Source organism: Oryzias latipes, chromosome 1 (genome assembly GCF_053564925.1).
Source record: "Oryzias latipes strain Hd-rR chromosome 1, Olatipes_Hd-rR_3.1".
In the NCBI taxonomy this organism is placed as follows: domain Eukaryota; kingdom Metazoa; phylum Chordata; class Actinopteri; order Beloniformes; family Adrianichthyidae; genus Oryzias; species Oryzias latipes.
The window spans coordinates 43,884,384-43,904,780 of NC_136237.1; the positions used below are offsets into that span (position 1 = coordinate 43,884,384).

Here is a 20,397-nt window from a genome sequence, read left to right on the forward strand (position 1 = left end):
CACCTTGGGGTCCCCCTCAGGCGAGCTGGAGGAAGTGACAGGTTAAAGGGAAATCTGGGCATCTTTGCTTAGACTGCTGTCCATGTAGTAACTTTGGAGTTTTTCTATGGGTCATTGTTGTCTCTCATCCGTTCAGATTCAGGACACTTGAATAGACCAGCACCATAGGATTTCGGTTTGAAAACAGATGTTCCACGTACTCTACATGCATCAAACATTACCCTCATCCCCCAAGGCTATTCTATTTCACGTTCTCCAATGCTCAAATCAAGAATTCATGGTTCTGGGTTGGGAAAAAAACAACTCAACTTGACAGTTTAAGATTTATTCTTCACAAACAAATAAGTAGTCATTCAAACGAAGTGCCTCAAACAAAAACTTAAATAACATTTAACTTATACAATTTTATGAACAAATCCAGAACACAAAATTTTAGTTTCGTTATTCTAGATGAGTGCCTTCATCTGAACTTAACTTAACAAAGCTTTTCTTTTGGGATAAAAGTAAACTCAGATGTTATGAAGTGATTCAAATTCAACACATCCACCACTTAAATGTGATTGCTTTTTAAATCAAACCGACAGATCAAAATGTCTTTTATATATTTGTGAAAGTATAAAATTTTAGATGATGCAAATGCAGATGTTTTTCTTGGGTTACAATGAGCACAGATGAGTTTTACAAAAAAAAGTGTTATAATTATCGAGATATATAATCCAAATCGTCGTCCTTTTGATTGACCTCCCCCCAGGTTTTAGTTTTAAATGTGGAACCATGTCCTTTCAATGACATTCATACATTTATTTAATCAGGCTATAGCACTACCACCAGAACAAAGTCCAGAGTCGAAGGGATCTTGAGTTAGGTGGTGAAACTCAGATTTTCATGACCTTTTAAAACAGAAACATAAAGACAGTCAACTGTTTCAATGAATCCTGACTTTACATCCAAGGCAAAGTCTCTGAGTCGGTTCTGAACCGAAATCTCTGAATCAAAACTGACCTTAAAGTCCTGATTCAGAGTTGAAGTTTAAGATCACACTAATAAAGCAGTTGTTAAGTTCAAACAGGAGGGGTTTTCTTTGCAGGTAATTGTTAGACCTCCTATTGCTTGACCTCCAGGTCAATTAGACCAGTGCTCTGGTGAGAAAGGATGAAACAGCTCCTAAGGCCAAACCCAGTGATAGAAAGAAAGCCATGATTGCTCCAGCTGTTTCGGCTTCATGAGGAAGAACTTTTCTGTTGAAGAAAGCATTTCTGTTAGATGGTCATACCCCACGATTATTCATGATAATCATTTAAAGAGATCATGTAAACTCATTCATCAGGTTTGTGGGTCGGCTAGTAAGATGTCAGTGAAGGCTACATTGTTGCTTCACTATCTGCATCACTGCTTGATTTGACCTTTTTTCCTTTTCAGGAAAAGCTCACTCTGCTTTAATTTGTTACATGCTTTGAACCCGAAAACATTGTTAAGTTGTTCACTTTAAAGTTGAACCCCAACAGATAATTTCAAGGTGGCTGTTGGGTAAAGAAGTTTCCTGTCAGTCAGTTTCTTACTTTGGGCCATAGCACATGCAGAGGCTTGCCAGGTATCCGTTACTGAAGGCAAAGAGGATCATGAAGATGATGAAGAAGCCATCATGGTGAAAGAAGACTGGCAGGTGAAAACGAGGCTCAACGTTGCACAACATGAAGAGGGGAATGAAAACCATTCGACACAGGACGAACACAGGAAGTATCAAACTGTCTTTTCCTGGCTGTAAACACAAAGAATGGATTGTTAATGTATTTATTGCACAAACTGTTTTTCATTGAAAAAAAAATCTTTTTTAGGTTGCCTTGTTTTACTGTCATGCTGGAAACTACCAGTACAAGAATATTTTCACCCATGGGCACTAAGCAGTTCCTTCCACTGGAGAAACTTCAGTCAAGGACATGGAGTTGAGGCACTGAGGGTGGGTTAACCCTTGTGCTATACTAGGCACTTTAACATTGGGAGTTGGGTCATCTAGACCCCACTAGACAGTGCGCTGAACCTTTTTTCTTCACTGATTTGCGATCTTCACTGGTGTCTATGGATTACATGAAATCTTTCCACCTTTATCCACCATTGTCATGGTAGGGAGAACACGTCTATGTAATGGTCTAAGATAGCACAAGGGTTACACAGTGCTGAGTATTAGTCCCACCCAAGTTTAATCCTGCTGCCCTGTCCTCTTGATTAAACCAGTGATGGTCCATCCAAAGGTTTAATGACCATCCACAAGACCACAACAACCCTTGGCTTTGCATAGTTGTTCACCTTTCACTGATTCCCACAGTTCTTTTGGCAGATATTTTTACACCAGATGCCCTACCTGACAAAACCCTGTATTTTATCCGGGCTGGGGACTGGCACAATGAGAATCAGACTTGGGGACCCTTGTGCGCTAAATAGTTAGGCAGTAGGAAGGGTCTTGCCTAAGGACCCACACTGGATGAAGGTCATTGCACACCCTGGGAATTGAACCCTGATTTCCCAAGTCCTTAACCAACTGAGCTATCCAGCTGCCCTCGGGTCTTGCACATTATATCAAAACAAAGTGAATCTTGGCGCAGCTGAATTTTGGAGGAATCAGTCAAAAAAAACAAAAACTCACCCACATACAGACAGCGGTCAAGCTCCGCCCACCCCAGTCACACAAGTTGAAGAGCAAGAAGCAGCAAACTGGGATGAAGTATTTCTCTGTGTATTTAAAGATAGAAACTATGAGTCCAGTTACTTCTTTTAAAAGAAATGTGACTGTCATTTGACTATCTATTTACCCCAAGAGCCTCCAGCTGAGAGGGTAGACCGAGTGTCGGCAGTGACAGCGGGAAATATTCCAATGGTGACCGTGAATAGACAGCAGACAGAGAGCGCCAAGACCCAGATCTAAATTCAGAAATCACAGAAACAATTGAATTAAATATTATAGACATTTGTTGTCATTAATTTAGGTTCAAAGCTATGCAATACAGATGCAAGTCCTGTCTTCAGCTGCATTGTCATTCTATGAATAGCAAAAACAAGCAAAGTAAAAACAACAAATAATGAATTTAGAACTACAAATGCTGGAACGTATTTACAAAAATGAGGAATCTTTAGAAATATGCAAACCACATTTTGCATTTACATGGCAGTTCATTGTTTAATAGAGTGTCAACATTTAGCACCTACCTATAATTCCTTTAAGGCTCTTGCAATATTGCATACAGAAACACTTGCCAGAAACCTTTTTAAATATTATAAACATGCCCCCTCACAAACAAACTAACCCTGAACATACTTTTGACCTCAAAGTTAAATTTATACAGTGAAGTTTATGCATTTAGTACCAGTTCACAACTGAAGATCTCTTAAAGTGCCAGACAGAAAGTGATAATTATTAACTGAACCAAATCAATCATAATTAATAAATACTTAATTCAGTTCACATAGTTCCAAGATTGGCAGGTTATTCTAATTTTATAATAACCTTAAAAAAACGTGACTTACAGGTTCCATGAAGAGCGTTGGGTGTAATTCTAGTACTGAGCAAGCAAAAGACAACAGTGGAAAGGGAAACCCACACTAAATGGAAGAGTTTCAGAGGACTCAAAAGCTGGAGCTGGTGGAAGGCAGGATTTGAAGTCATTCTATTCTTTAAATATTTAAGTCAAGTTTGGAATCTTGTAAACTGAGAGAGATTTGTAAGTTTGAATGTAACGCTGACATTGACAGAAACTCAGAAGTTTTCAGCTTTATAGATAACAGATCAGATCTCACCTTCTTTAAGATCTTCACCATGCAGGAAATGTTGTTTGGTTCCACCACATCAGGTACTGGTTCCTTTATGTCTGAACATCTAGAATCTTTTAGTTTACAGTCAAACCCTGCCCTCTACACAGTAGTTATAACCACTTTGTGGTTAATTGTAAAATTTAAAAAAATCATTCGAAATGTTACTCTTTTATAAAATATCAATAGCACATATCAATAAAAAGCACAAGTTTTAATAGCAAATAAAAGTACCTTTGTTCATGAGCTGAAGTGAGTTCTGCCTGTCGTCTGATGTGACTTTATGTTTTCTCTCCTGATAAAACTGGAAGAACTCCTGAAAACATGGACAAAAGATTTTGAGCTACAATACTATTAGGTACCTGAAAAGTCGGATGCCTCATTGGCAAAGACCACTACTTTGCCTGGTTTGAGTCAGAAACCTTCAAACCCCCCCCCCCCCCCCCACACACACACACACACACACACCACCACCACCACCACCATCAACGGACCTATACATCATCAGGATCACAAGGTGAGATGTCTGTTACCAATTTAGGCAGGATGATGTAGGACAGGACGGAAAGGAAAATGACACCGCAGGCCGTGATGAAATAACCAAAGGCTGCATCTTGTATGTCGGAGCCACCTAGGAGAGACAGAGGATTGGATGGAACACACAGATTTTAAATCGATCAAAATGGTAACAAATTGACTTCCAAACAAAAAATCAAATAAAACATAAGCAGAGTTTGAAAGACATTCAAGAAATTAACAACTAATAACCAAATAAAAAAAGGAATTGGTATATAATTCTAATTTTGGACATCAAATACATTCAGAAAACAAACACAAACAATGAAGACAAAAAAGAACTTTAACATTAACATGAAAATGTTCATTCATTTTTCATTCATTCATCTTCTAATCTGTTTTATGCCTTTTGGGGGTCACAGGGCTGCTGGAGACTATCCCGGCCAGGGATAGGCCCTGGACAGGTCGCCAGTCTGTCACAGGGCCACAATCACACCCCTATACACACTGACATTCACACCTAGGGACAATCTAGAGTAACCAATTAACCCTTGTGCTATCTTAGATGACCCCACCCTTACATTGACGTTCTCCCTACCATGACAAAGGTGGATAAGGTTGAAAGATTTTATGTAATCCATGGACACCAGTGAAGATCACAAGTCATTGAAGAAAAAGGTTCAGAACACTGTCTAGTGCAGTGTTTTTCAACCTTTTTTGAGCCACGGCACACTTAAACCTTGACAAAAATCCCGCGGCACACCAGCATCCCAAAAAAAAAAGAAAGAAAGCAGAAACTCATAGTCTGTTTTGATCTACAGCGCCCCCCCCCCCCCCCGGCAATCTGACGTGCATTTTTGTGATAATTGTGGCAGAAAAAGCAGGAAGTTGCAGATGTTTTTTCTAAAAGATGTAATAAAAGTTAAGTTTGTTGTGGTTAACTTCGTTGTGGTTTCAAGACGTGTAACAAGGACGACTTATTGTACGCTGAGACGCTGTCCCTTTAAGCCAATGCATCATGGGAGATGTAGTGTAAAAACTGCCAGAAAACGGCAGAAAGACCATGAAGCTCTCTGAGCTTCATGGTTTTGTTCACTTGTTCCACGGTCTGATACCAGATTCTGTGGAAAGCTACACCGCTAAAGACGAGCTTTAGCTGGTGTTTTTGTTGGAACTGAGTGAGTTATGAGCTAAATTGGAACAAGGAAGTGAAGACTTTAAACACTTCTGATTGGTCAGACTGATGACATGTGATTAAGCCTTCAAGAATGATTGGTGGAGTCGTGGAGACAGTAAAAGCTGCGGGACTTTTCAGAAAACAGTTATAGCTGCAGCTAAATCGCATTACCGTCAATCTTATAAAAATGTCTTTAATAGAATCAAATAAACACAAAGAAAAAAGTATTTTATGATCTTTCATATTCCTAACTACTCAGTGTTTTATCAGGACCTGTTTGGATGAACAAAGAGCTGATTTCCTGGAGATGGGAAATGTTTTTAGATCAGTGAATGAGGGCAATTTTCCACGGCACACTTGACCATCTCCCACGGCACACTAGGTTGAAAAAACACTGGTCTAGTGGGTCTAGATGACCCAACTTCCGACGTTAATGTGCCTAGGACGGCACAAGGGTTACCCTATGAAGCATGTTTTTGGACGGTGTGAGGAAGCCGGAGTCCCCGGACAAAACCCACACATGCACGGAGAGAAAGTGCAAACTCCACACAGACAGATCCCTCATTGGTGTTCTGGTTCAGGTCCCCAACCAGGACTTGAACCAGGGGTCTTCTTGCTGTGGGGAGTGCTAACATGCAGCCTTAACATAAAAATAGAACCAGCTCGGTGGCCTTGTGGTTAGAGTGTCCGCCCTGTAACTGGAAGGACGTGGGTTCAAACCCAGGCCGAATCATGGGGTTAAGCCACCAAATGGTTCACGAGCGTGGCTGTGTCTGAAGCTCACCCAGGGGATGGGTCAAATGCGGAGAACAAATTTCGCACACATAGGTGTGTGACAGATGGGACTTTAACTTGACTTTAGAATGATAAATTCAGGATACTATGAGTAAATGAACTATGAACAGACTTGCAATTGCGCAGATCATGGCAAAGGCAGCAAAGGTTCCAGCTAGTCCTTGACCACTCATAATGGGGGTTGTGTACGAAGCTGGGAGCAGACCGGCCATCCCAAACAGACTGCCTTGAAGAACTGCCCCGAAAGCTGTAAACAAGCATTTACAATCATTATCAAACAGACCATCCTCCATTTTGAAAGCCACCAACAAGTTTATTAGAAAAATCTCTTACAGTTAATGATAACGATCTTCCCCATAGTTAGACAAAAGAAGGGCAATGGATCCAGAGGAACTTTGACCAGGATGGCTGTGATAATGAAGACCAACATGATGACAAGTAGACTTCCCATCACTCTCAGGCGCTGAGGGATACTGACAAAAAAAAGATTTAAAAAGTAAGAATAATCACAATCCGAATCAGAATCAGAGATACTTTATTGATCCCACACGTGGGAAATTTGTTTGTCACCATAGCAACTGACAGCAGAGGGGAAAAAAGACTTAGAATTAAGTAAAAAAAAAAAAAAAAAAAAAAACAAGAACAAGAAAATGTAGCATAAATACAGACATCAAGGTATTATAATTTAAAAAAAATATGGACAAAGCCTAGATTTTGAGTTTAAAATAGAAACCAAGCCTGTATCAAGCTCATTATGCATCTGTTAATTATCATAAACATCTCAAATTTTAAATCACAAGTTCTCCTCTCTGAGTCTAAACTTTCCCTGGTGTGCTTCTCATACACTTGACCTGATAACTCCAAAGTGAGATCTTCATAAAGTTTGAAATGATAAAGCACCTCTGAAACATGAGTTTTTAGGTCACAAAAGCCGCATTTACACTGCATGGTTCAAGTGACCCAATTCCGATTTTTTCCTCTCATGTGGCACAGATCGGATATGACCGGTGAACGTGTAAGCAGGAAAAAAACGCATGGATTCTGATTTTCTCAGATCGGATTCAGGCCTTATTTATATGTGGAAATGAATCGGATACGTGCATTAGCGTGTGCCATGTAAGCAGACAAATCGGATATTCCCCAGTAAATGGAAGTCGTACGTCAGTGACGTCAACTCAGGACACCATCAACTGAGGTCACGTTTCTGACCACAATTGGAAAAAGAGAAGTCATCGCGCAGGAAAGGTTCAGCACTTGGATCAAAAACTGTTAGAACAGCACGTCTGCAAACCCGTCCTCATTTAAAACTCAGAGAGAGCACAGAGCCGCCGCGTCTAAGCGCGCCGCCGCCATTGTGAATAGATGTCCCCTTAGTGCCCTACCCACCAATTTTAACTGTACCCCCTTAGTACACACACCCTTTACTCTTCAAAATATACACTCCAACACACATACATGCACACACACACCCTCACAAACACACACACATTTGTTTCGCAAAGAAGGTGGAACCTTGGACCATTTGTCCCCTACCCCATCCCTGGCAGGGGGTAACAGGACCTTGGCAACGGGGGCCGTGTTCCCTGGGTACTGGTTTCCCGGGCCCGACAATCCTCTCTCCATGCAGGGAGAGGGATCCCTGAGCTTTCTGGCAAGGCCAGCAGCCGGAGATCACACCTGAGCCGGGGGTGTCCGTGTCCCTGTTTTGTGGGTTCTGGTCCTTGCCCCTGAGTGCTGGCCCTCGCCAAATTTCCAACTGTGGCCGAGCCTGGTCGGGCCATTTTTACAACACCCCTTGTGGACCCCCTTTTCTCCTGGGTGCCCTCCTCCTGGGCGGGGATGGCTGGCCCCTGCTTTGCTTCTTCCTGGACCAACCGTGGGTCGGGTGGATGGCTGTCTGGAGCGTGGAGCCGGTCTCCCTTGGGGGGTTCTGGCTCGTACCTGGGGTTGGGGCGGGGGGATCCCAAGAACTCCTGGGTGGTGATTAGGTGCTCGTCTGGGGTTGTGGGCGCTCCACTGGGGTGGGGCCTTGCGTTGGGCCCTCCCGGTGTGGCGTGGGGGCTACTCTCCTGGTTGGGCTGGGGCTGCACTCTCTGTCCCCCCGTGCCTCCCTGCTCTCTGGCACTGGGGGCCTCGCGGCGGTCCTGCTGGCCCTGGACCTGGGTGGCGGATGTGGTCGCCCGGGGGGCGGTTGTTCTCTATCTGCTGCCGTTCGGGCGTTGGGGGGGTTCTGGTTGTCGCTGCTGCTGCGGCGAGGGTCTTGGTCTGGGGATGGCTGGGAACTCTCCCTCCTTCTTTTCACATCCCATCATCCATTTTAGAAAAACATAAACACTGACTTGAGCACAGGTGTTAGCTCACCTTTGCACTAATAGTTTGTGTGATTTAATGAAATATTTCACTCTAGTTGTTTTGAATGCATAAGTATGCGTGTGTGAACATTATGTGTATTGTGTACATGTTGACATGTGAACACTTTTTGGAACCAACAGGTATGTTATCACATCTGAATGTGTGTGTGGACAGGCTCCGCCATTATAGACTTGTATTACATCTGAACCTAACTGTAATGAGCATAACCATCCAGAAACTTGTCGCTTTATGCTGCTTCATCGTTTTACCCCCCCCTCTATAATTACCTTCCTATCCCCCCCTCTCTAATACCCCTCTCTCTTCTTCCCTTCTTTCCTTTTCCATACGGTCCAACACAAAGGATTTTCAAATATGATTAAAATGAATAAAGTTTGGCCTCGATTACGAGAGGGGTTTATTTAGACATACCTCTGGCATGTCTGAAGATTCATAACCCCTGTTGTTAAAGTAAAATATGTCCAACACAGAGGCCTTCAGCTCTCATCACTATTACTATTTAGAAAGAATATATTTGTTTTTTTGTGAGGTTACGTCAACTTGCATGTTAATAAACTGGAGGAAAAAACAACTACCAGGGTAAAATGATTCAGTTGAAAATTATTACTGAAAACTAACTTAACTTTTACTACATCTTTTAGAAAAACAGCTGTAACTTCCAGCTTTTTCTGCTGCAATTATCACAAAAATGCACGTGGGATCATGGAGGGATTGTTCATCAATACAGACTACAGAGTTTCTCCTTTTTTAATTTTTGGATGCTGGTGGGTTAGGGTTAGGGTTAAGGCTTGTCAAGGATAAAGTGTGGCTTGGCTCAAAAAATATTAAACAACACTGGCTAAGTAGACTGCAACTACAGAGGAGGAAAACTAGATTTCCAGAGGTTGCGATGAGCTTCATCCAGTGTGGGTCCTTGAGCAAGACCATTCACGCTACTGCTTAACCCTTGTGCTATCCTAGGCACTTTAAGATTGGGAGATGGGTCATCTAGACCCACTAGACAGTGCGCTGAACCTTTTTTCTTCAATGATTTGTGAACCTCACTGGTGTCCATGGATTACATGAAATCTTCCCAACTTTATCCATCTTTGTCATGGTAGGGAAAACACGTCAATGTAAGGGTGGGGTCATCTAAGATAGCACAAGGGTTACGTATGTTGCTAAGTCTGGGTCTCCCTGTGCCAGTCCCCAGCCCAGATTAAATACAGGGTTTTGTCAGGAAGGGCATCAGGCGTAAAGCTCACTGCCAAACCTGTGAAAGCTGATTTGCTGTTGCGGCCCCTGAAAGGATATGCTGAAAGGTGAACAAGACGAAACATCTCTCCAGCAGTTTCAGTCTTTTAGTGACATGTCAGATACATGGTCATGTTTTAATTCAGTGACCATTCAGGCTGTCTCTTCCCTACTACAGAGAATGAAATCCCTCTTCTCCAAATGATATTATTTCTATTAAGCCATTCATTGTTATTTTTAAACCTATTTAATCTTTTCATTGCAAAGCTAATAAATGTCTCCCTCAATTATGGTGCGGTTTTCAGTCTCTTCAAGCAGGGGTGTGTTGAACCAAAAAGCCAAGTTTGACCCTGTAAACTTAAAAATTACAGGCCAATCTCCTAACTCTAACTTCTCTCAAAAATTCTGAAAAAAGTTATGGCAGAAAAATAATTATTATTATAAATTTCTGTTTGGCTTTTACAGAAATTGTTTTACTGAAACGTTAACTGTTTCAAATGAAATTATGATGGCCACAGACAATGGAAAATGCTCAGTTTCTTCTATTAGAACTTTCCTCAGCATTTGACACTGTTGACAATGGTGTTTTGACAAGAAGACTTGTTGATTCAGTTGGACTGTTTGCTTCTGAATTCAGATTCAGTTTGGTCCTACCTTGGTGACAAAGGTTTCATTGTATTTGCAAGGAACAGTTTCAGAACCAAACCGATTTTGATCTACACACTCCCTCTAGGATGGTTAATGTGCCACGTCATTGAATGGTTAATTTAATGTACAACGAAGAGAAGACAACCAATAGTTATTTTTTTCATTCTTTCATCTTCTGAGCCGTTTGTTTCATTTCGGGGTCACGGGGCTACTGGAGGCTATGGGCAAAGGCTGGGGATACCCTGGACCGGTTGACAGTCTGTCGCAGCACCACTGTCACTCACCCATGCACATTCACACCTATGGACAATTTAGAGTAACCAATTAACCTATGCAGCATGTTTTTGGATGGTGAGAGGAAGCCAGAGTCCCTGGAGAAAAGACACACATGCACGGGGAGAACATGCAAACTCCACAAAGACAGGTTGTGAGGCAAGTTTGCTGACCACTGCGCCACTGTGCAGCCTAGAACCAAGAGTTCTGTTTAGTTTTGTAATTTCTTACCTTGCTCCACTGTTTTTCATATTTTGAATGAAACATGAATGTCAGAGAAATTTGAAGGCAAATGAGCCTCTGAGTCAAAGATGAAGAACAGATCTTGATGTTACTACAAATCTGGCTGACTCCTCTTGAGTTGTCTTTTAAGTATTTTTGGAGGATGCATTTTTTTTGTAAAGTTCTGATCAGTTTGTTGCAGACAGCTTTCTTGGAAAAGCTTCAGAATTCAAGAGATCTTTAAAAAAATCCTATCTTGGACTGGATTAGGTTTAGAAACTGGCAAAAAGTGTCTGTTTTAATGTGATTGATGTGGCGTGCTTACAGGGAATGCAGGAAAGAGTTGAGACAGGTGCAAAGCAGAAGTGGGAGCATTGCACACATTGTCATCACGTTGTTGAACATTGCCTCCAAAACTGTGCGGCGTTGACCTGTTGCCTCTGTTTGGTTGACCAAAAGATCTGATGAAGAAGAGTCCTTCAGTCGGCTGGTAAAGTACTGCAAAAACCAACAAAGTAACACTTCATCATATTTTTTGTTTAAATTCTATTTGAAACTTTTATGTTGTAGTTGGATGAAATACGGAAGAAAAAAGCAGAACAGGAATCCCAGACCGTTGTAGCAGTCATAAAGAAGTTCCATGGCAGAAGAGTCCCCAGGCCAAGCATGAAGAAAATCAGCCAGACTCCAAAGTACCTGGAAATAACAAAACAGCCAAATGAGTGTGTCCATTTCTGTGTTCGTGTCTGTCTGTGTGGGGTTGTCTGTATCAGTCTCCGATGTGAATTTGTGTATCTGAGAATGTGTAAGTCTGTGTGCATGTGACTGTGTGTAGACAGGCTGTCTGTGTGTTTGTGTGTGTATCATTGTGTGTGTATCATTGTGTGTTATGAGTCTCTGAGATTCCCTTTATTCAAGCAGATGTTTTAGAGACAGTTGTTAAGGAAAATGTGCAGTCACACTGAGCTAAACGATGTCACAGAGAAATGTCTATAGTTTTAAACGGACACAGAAAAATTGGACTGTAATGACGTCATTTTTTGCTGCCATCACATATAAGTTTTGTGTTGGGGCGGCTATAGTGCAGCATTGAGGTGGTCGACCTCTGATCGGAAGATAGCATTTTCAATACCCTCCCTGCCTGCCCTTGGCCAAGACACTGAACTCCACATTGCCTCTGGTAATTCTAGGTTGGCGCCAGTGTTTCGCAGTGGAGCAGCTATGTGTGAGTCAATGGGTGAATGGGCTTGTGACTGTACAGGGCTTTGGGCCTTTTAAGGTAGGTAGTTAAGCACTATATAACATTTGTCCGCTGTGATACACTTGGTGTTATTTACATTATACTGAAATAAACCTGCCACGTCTCAATCCACATAGTATTTTCCAATACTGGTTATATATTTAGTTCATATAGATTCGATTTTATCAATGTTGTAGATCAATTCAATTCAATTAAATGAACAACTGGCCTCAAAAGGATCTATCTGGTTGGATAATTTAATTCAGTGATTTATCAATTAATCATTACACCCCATGTCTTTACCACTGAACTGATGTGACAGTCAAGCTTAAAATCACTATGTTATTTAAAACCCAAGTTTAAAACAGATCGTTTAATATAAAATAAGACTTAAGACTTTATTCATCCCTTTATTTTATATACAATATGTCAAGCCAAGAGGCAGGATGCAGAACACAATGTGTCATGATCCTGGGCCACTCCACCTTAGCAGCTCATCTCAGCAGTAGAATCAACTGATTCACTCCACCTGTGTGCCTGCCTTCATATGGAGCTTGAGCACTTCACTCAGTGTCAGGTCATCTTCACCTCTGTCCTGTTACCAAGCCCTACAAGTCTCGTGCTTCTGAGCTGCCTTTTCCTTCGAAGTTTGCTTTCCACCGGTGTTGACCTGTTGCCTCTCTCAGGAATTAATCTGGTTTGTTCCCCACAGGTTTTCAAGAAGTGAGACTTGCTGATGTCAACCAAACCTCCAACAAGATAATCCTCCTCAGTCTTTGGTCTGGACTCACGTAGGCCTTCGGTTTCTTTCGCCTTGAAATTCTGCAGCCATGAGCATCCCTCGCACAAGAAGGTAAACACCCCTGTCATTATCCATTATTGTGGTTGGACATATAACTTTCTTCAGTAGTGACTGCTGTTCCACCTGCTGGCCTATGACTGTGTTGCTCTCTGAGGCTTATTTCTCCTATCCTACCTGAGACCTTTTTGTGCTTTAGCTTGTTTGCTTTCCTGGGGTTCATATCCAAAACCCTGACACGATGTGCTGTAAAAACAAAAACATGCAAAATTGCACTGGAAAAAAACCTGAAGCAACGAGACAGCAAAAGAAAACTGTAATTTAGAGAGTGGACATTGTATTGAACTTACCAAATAGTATTACATTTGTTGATTAAGTAGTGAAATAACGTAGCAGAGCTACAAACATCCTTCAAAAAGTCATGGAAGTGTTTGGGGGGTAGGTGACAAACTGTGGAAGTGGGGCCAGGATGGTTAAACACGATACACTTAAATGAGCGGGAAACAGCGAGGCGGACCTGTAAAACTTTCTGACTCTCGCAGTGAGCTTTTGCGGATAGTAAAGTAAATGAGCTGACGACAATGGAAAAGATGAGACCAAGGTTCTGTGTCTTTGCTCTGAGGGTGTTTACATAAAAAAATGATCAGTGTTTTAGTTATAATTTTTTATTTTCTCTCATGTAAAATGTTTTTATTTTCTATTTGAGTTTTTATTTTATTCTACTTGAGGCAAAAAAAGCACTGGTGTTTTCATTAATGCCTGTGTGCATGTGAGGCTGTGTTTTTGGGTGTGTATGTATCTTTCAGTTGCAGCTCCTTATCTTCAGGCTGCAGATAGTACAAATGTTTTCTGAAAACAACTTCAGGATCAAACTGAGGCACCTAAAAGTCTGTAGGTATAACATTTTAGCTGTGATTCCATGGAAAAGCAAACTGATCAACTATCTTTTTTTTTTTTTTTAAGCGAAAGCTCAGCAACTGGCAGGTGCTAACAGTTTCTGATTAACAGTTTGGAGCTCTGATTACAACCCAAATGTTTTCACTCTAAAAAAACATTAGTCATTCATTTTCATTCCTTTGTCAATTAGCTGATCAGGACCATTTCATAAATTAGACAATTTCAGAAAAATCTCTATTTGGTTTCAAACTTACTTGTCTTTTGGTGAGTGTGAGGCCATTTCACATGAAAAAACGGGTATCTGAAGACTGAGTGAAGACTGAGTGGGCTGCTTGCACAGGGGACCAGAGGTGTGGCTGAGTGGAGGAGGAGCTGTTGAATCAGATGGTTTACATAAACTATTTTTACTTGTCCAAAACATTTAATTTAAAATGTATAACATCCTTTACATAAAAGTAGAAAAATGAATACATCACTCTTTACGGAAACAGTAATGGCTATAAACTGTTTAAGCACAGAAAGCAGGTTAGCATTAAGTCTGATACCTCAATACATTTTCAGGAGTATCAGCAAACTATCCAGAACAAGTTCACCTGAAAGTTTTAAGTCTCTTTAGACATAATTATTTATTAGATCCACAACTTGTCTTTCTGTTTGTGTCTGGATCATCTGAAGAAGACAACAGATGTTAGAAACCTTAAACATCCGAACAAAGGGGCCTCTTTCAAATTCCATGACATGAGAAATAGCTGCTCTCTGTTCCGGTTTAATGCTCAATTGTTTCTCAATTGTTGTCTCCTGCCTTTCAAACACATTCACGAGATTAGCTGTGTGGTCATATAAGGGCAGTAGGAACACTTTGAAATATCCTAAATCTAAGAGTTCAAGCAACCAAACTTCATGACATGCTGGTTTCTGTGCTAACATCCAACAAGTGTCAACTCCTTAATAACATTATTTTTCATTACAATTTTGAAAGCTCTGTGGGATGTGTTCTGGTATGTTGTTTTCTTGTGAGGAGGGTCAATGGCTCAGAAATTTCAAAACAAATTTAAGGCAGAAAAATGGAAAAAAAAAAACAACTCAGTCACAAAGGAGGAGTACAGACGCCTTGAAAACAGGAAAGGCTCATACAAGAGAAACAATTCAATATGCATTAAAGATGGCAGCTGCTAATTTTACCTTCTTTACAAGAAGCTCTTAGTCGCCATCGTTCTGCACTTGCTCCTGATGAACAGAAAACTGAAGGTTAAGTCTATGAAGGTTTCTTGGTAATTCTTGTGAAATCTTTCTTCCCCTCTCGGTCACGTTCCTCTGAGATCTTCCTCTTGTTGTTCTGCCATCTCAGCAAAATTAGTTTTCCTGAGGCAGATTTTCACCTTTAGTCTCTGATATCAGTACGTTTGTGGACTTTGCTTCTGTGTAAATAACAGTGTTGTGAAAGCAGAAAGTAATATTGCTGCAAGAAAACTGCTGTTACTTTAAATCTACTGAGAGATCAAGTTTTCCTGGTTTAGCTAGAGCTGGGTCTTAGTAACTAAAATGAAAAGGGAAATGTCTGTACGTTACATTGACTGGCTTTGAATTTGTCATGTGTTTAGTCTTTATTATTTCCACTTTTCATCTGAGTTCATAAAATTAGTCAAATCAATTAGACATGCAGACTTATCATTTTTAATCTAAAAAATAACATATTTCTATCAATTATGGTTATGACCTCTATTGGTGTAAAATGGCATTGTAAGGGTTATTAGAATAGTTATTTCTAGGGATGGGAATTGAAGCCCCATGAAACTTCCCTTGGGGTTCATGTAATTGTGCCGGAAAAATGAACCACCCATTCAGTGCTTTGAAACCACACAGAACAGCGGCATCTGGTGGTGGACTGGACAAATATCATATGCTTCAACTAAGCTCCTTGTAACACTTCAATGTGGAAATGATGAAAAAACGTGAAGCAAAACAATGTTGTTAATGATTATTAAAAAGAACAACGTAAAACAACATGTGACGTTTTCTGTGAGAAGTGCTTGACAGCAAAACACACATCACATGAAGAAAAAAACCGCAAAGCAAAAGAAAAAAAACCCTGTAATTTGTAGGCCTTGAACCCAGGACCTCTGGATGAGACTCCCATCAACCATTCCACTGAGCTATTGCTACTGATGTCAAATTGCCTTGCCATCATAAATTTATTGAAGTATTTTTTTTTATACACAACGTTCATAGTGCATTGTTTTATTAGGAGAAATCGAGTAGAAACTATCTTGAGCCACAGTATGTTTTTTACTAGGAGTCATGGTAAAGTGCAATGAACTGACGCTGATTCTGATACAGGGGAAACAATAGAACTGCTCTGGGAAACGTTCGGGATTCATTTAGAATTTCTAGAGAATAGCGCGCCCAACTGTTCAAAATGCAAGTGACAACTGAACCGTGGTTCGACCAAACGACGCATTTGGCGCGTCATGTCATCAACCACGTGATCTGCGCTAGTTGACACACGCCCCAAAACATTGTGCCGAAACACTCTGTTTCATGAAATTGAAACGCGCACCGAAGCACCGTGTCAAACGGGCCATCCCTAGTTATTTCTAATTTAAAGTAGTTCTCATTGATTATGATGAACTTGTGTTTTAAAACCTGTTTATGTTTGAAATGATACATTGTACTGGTGGGTTTTAATGAGAAAATCAAATGGTTATTGGTATATACTTTTATTGGGTTTGTCATGATTGTGCTCCAGCTCCACTCTGCTAATTTGTAATTTTCACCATCTGTGGTATTTAATCTATATTCTGACTAATCTCTGATGCCAGAGTGTATCGAGTCACAGTTGTTACTTTCAGCTCTGTTTGGAATGATTTACTTTATGGATACTTGACCTGCTTTTTTGGTTAGAGTTCTAGGTGGATGGCTAGTCTCTAACCAACTGTCAATCATAGTGATGGTGTGAGGAAACTGGATTTTCTAAAAAGGACTGTATTAATAAAATATTATTATTAGGTTGGTTCGTTTCCCTTTTCAGTTTCCAACACACAGAAATAATGAATAAGACTCAGAGACAGTTACTTAGCTTCAGTGTAGATTTACTCCGCACAAAACAGCACAGCTTTTTTCCCCGGGGTACAGACAGAAGAACAGGATCACAAGGTCTGAACCAGGTCTGAACAAAGACACTCAGAACAGGTCTTGGTATATATACCTGACATTTACATATTCAAAAGATGGTCTGGGGATCTATGGTGTGAAAAACCCACCCACATGCTGTTGCAGGCTGGATACTTGAAGGTCATAAAGCTTCAAGTGTCAGATCTCTCTGATGTTCCCACAGACATTTGCCAGAGCACAAACACCAGAACACACAAAAAGTAAAAAGGGAGGATGAGGAGAAACTGTGAGGACAATAGCTTGTTTGTGCTGTCTTAGGGTGCAATATAATTTTGAGATGATAATACATGCTCAGTGAATTAAGTTTAAACCATTAGTGTAATAAAAGGTATAGGTAAATGTAATAATAGTAAAAAAGGGAGTTTCTAACTATTCTATTTCTAATTATTACTAACAGATGGCAAGATGCAACCCTATGAAGCACTGACTGACCCTAATTTTGAGCTGATCTGTTTTCATTTTCCATCAAGTGGACAAAAGAAAATTGATGACAGGCATAATGATACAGTAAACCCTTGTTTTTCGCGGGGGTTACATTCCAAAAATAACCCGTGATAGACAAAATCCGTGAAGTAGAAACCTTTATTTTTTCTTACAATTAATATACAATTAAATACTCTATTATACATTGAAAAGAGAGAAAAAAAACATTTTACAGGCTCAAGCATTTGTTTCACATATAAAAGTACTTTAGAAATGTTTTTTTTTCAGCAAATAACTTCTGTACTGTCAAATAGTAATTTGAATCATTAATGTGAACAGAAGGCTTTAAATTGCAGTGATTAGCCCCGCCCACCGCGACCCGAGTAATTGGATTAAACGGGAGAAAATTTAAAATGATTATGAAAAAAATACAAAGTACAGTCGGACAAATGGTGACTCAGGTGTATTTACTGCTCTTCAGACTGAGCTGCTGCATCCTGACTCCTCTCTCTGTAGTGTTTTCTTCTTTTGAAGCCCCCGGTGCAGGTGTGATTGTTCGTTCGGGAGAAGAACATAGTGATAGGCAGTTGTTGTCGCTCTTTTGTTTTTCTATGGGTTTTGGAGAAACTCGAAATTGCAAGAGAATTTGCATGAACGTACTGTAAATTTGGCAAGCTGATTACGTACCTGTACATATTAAACTGCAACGTTATTGACGCACAGGTAGAGAAGTAGCGGAGTGACTTTTTAGCCAATCAGAATGCAGAACACAATGCACGATGCAAATCCGTGAAGTACCGTGAAAAGTAAACTGTGTTATAGCGAGAGATTACTGTACTTGAAGAATAATGTTCATGGTGGTTATGGTGGAAGGATTTGAAAAGGATACGAGGGGACGAGGAGCACGTGATGCTGTAGTATCGCGAGAGCCGACGAGAGGAGTGTGGTGAGTTTACTTGGCGGCGCGTAAGTTGTGAACAAACATTTTTGATTTATTTAATTACACCGCCATATTTAAATAATCCAGAAAGTTTAAAAAATAAAAATCTGAAAAAGTTTGTCAAGCATTTGCCAGCCTGGATGACCTGGAGGACCTGGAGGATCTGGAGAATTACATCGACGAGTGTTTCAATACCTGCCTCATGAAGAAATCCAACACCGCCACTCCGTCCACCAAACGCAACCGTCCCGAAGACTCCCCGGGGGCTGCCTCCTCCCCAGGCAGCAACATGAGTGATATCCTGGATTCAATTGATAAAAGGCTCTCCAGCCTTGATTGCCGTTTAAATCTGCTGGAGATCCTCCATAAGGAATTCCAAGGTCTGCGAGAGTCTCTGGAGTTCAGCCAACAGCAGGTGCAGGAGCTCGCAGCGGAGAACCAGGCCCTCAGAGAGACCGTGAAGATCTTGGGCCACGACACCGCCCGTCTCTCTGAGGAAAACCGATCCATCAAGGAAACCCTCCTGGATCTTCAGGCGAGGAGCATGAGGGACAATCTAGTGTTCGCAGGGATTCCAGAAGAGGCAGGGGAAGTCCCGGAGAACATTGTTAAGTCCTTTATAGAGGTCCACCTGAAACTCCCCAAGGAAGAAGTCCAGAAGATCTCCTTCCACAGGGTTCACCGGCTCGGAGGAAAAAGGCCGGACAATCAGCGTCCCCGTCCTATTGTTGCTAAATTTGAACATTATAAACAAAAGATGCAGGTAAAAAGCAGAGGGCGCGAGCTGAAAGACACACATTATAGCGTGAATGATCAGTTTCCAGGCGAGATCCTCCGCCGTCGGAAAATCCTCTTCCCGCTGAGGAGGAAGCACCTGTCTGCTGGAGCACGCGCGGTGGTTGCTGTTGATAAACTTTTTGTGAATGGCAAGCTGTTCCGGGACCCAGAGGTAACACCCTGGCTGTGCTGAAGGCTTTCAGAGGCGCACTGACATCTGCGCTGCCCAGAAGAAACCCGCAAACTTATTTAACTAGGAAATAATCGGATCATCAATAATCCACACCTCTCAGGAAAAGTGTTTTTTCTTTCTCTCACATTCATGTTTCTGTTGTTGTTTCGTTGTTTTTGTTTTTTGTTCTTTCTCTTTCCCTCTCTCTTTTCTCTTGTCCCCCCCCCTTCCCATGTCCTCATATGTGAATCAGGTAAAGTCAACGCAACCATGGTGAGTATTTATTTATGCACGGAACGGGCGCGCGTGCATACTAGCGCGCATAAGAGCATGCACACGCGATCCCGCACACACACGTTGATAAACTGCAAAAACCTCACTTAGGCTCACACAGGACGCACGTAACATGCAGCTCATAGCCAAGACACGTTCACCCACAACGCATAGCGCTTGTCAGTGTAGCAGGTACGCACAGCGGGCACGCGCACACGGACGGGCACACGCACTATTTAGCCTTGCACTCTCCCGGTTAGAACAGCTATGAGCAGTCTTAACATCGTTAGCTGGAATGTGCGTGGACTTGGTTCTGGGCCAAAGAGATTGAAAGTGTTAAATCACCTGAATGATCTTAAAGCAGATATAGCTCTGCTGCAGGAGACCCATTTATCTTTATCAGCTGGTCAACTCCTGTGCTGTTCCCAGTATCCAGCTATGTATTCTGCCAGTTTCAACTCCAAACAAAGAGGGGTTGCAGTTTTGATTAATAAAAATGTTACATTTACTCATAAGGATACAGTTACTGACCCAGAAGGCAGATTTGTAATCATTAATATATCCATTCAGAATAAAGACTTTTGCATCGCCAGTATCTATGGCCCGAATGTTGACGACTCTTCCTTCTTTCACAGATTCTTCACCTCACTCTCAGTTCACTCTGACTCCA

The 20,397-nt window shown here is 41.3% G+C and overlaps 1 protein-coding gene across 2 annotated transcripts; it reads right to left on the bottom strand.

Moving 5' to 3' along the window:
* Positions 1-309: 309 nt before the first annotated feature.
* On the bottom strand, positions 310-15,335 carry LOC144992612 (equilibrative nucleoside transporter 1-like). Of its 2 annotated transcripts, none has more exons than XM_078949443.1 (13): positions 15,154-15,335; positions 14,226-14,343; positions 11,650-11,731; positions 11,361-11,533; positions 6,623-6,762; positions 6,402-6,536; positions 4,335-4,432; positions 4,036-4,117; positions 3,790-3,860; positions 2,808-2,916; positions 2,642-2,727; positions 1,560-1,759; positions 310-1,238 (listed from the first exon to the last, which is right to left on the bottom strand). In XM_078949443.1, exons 2-13 carry the CDS (start codon positions 14,249-14,251, stop codon positions 1,127-1,129), a joined length of 1,314 nt encoding a protein of 437 aa, XP_078805569.1. In that variant the 5' UTR covers positions 14,252-14,343; positions 15,154-15,335; the 3' UTR covers positions 310-1,126. The 2 variants fall into 2 exon arrangements, with proteins under 2 accessions (XP_078805569.1, XP_078805568.1); XM_078949442.1 differs by having other exon boundaries at positions 3,790-3,875.
* Positions 15,336-20,397: the final 5,062 nt, after the last annotated feature.

Coding starts and splice junctions, on each gene's coding strand:
- LOC144992612 (XM_078949442.1), bottom strand. CDS start 14,251: ATGGCCTCACACTCACCAAAAGACAA. Junction 11,534..11,649: donor TCTTTATGACTGCTACAACG/GTCTGGGATTCC, acceptor TGGTTTTTGCAG/TACTTTACCAGCCGACTGAA. Junction 1,760..2,641: donor TGACCGCTGTCTGTATGTGG/GTGAGTTTTTGT, acceptor TTGTGTTTACAG/CCAGGAAAAGACAGTTTGAT.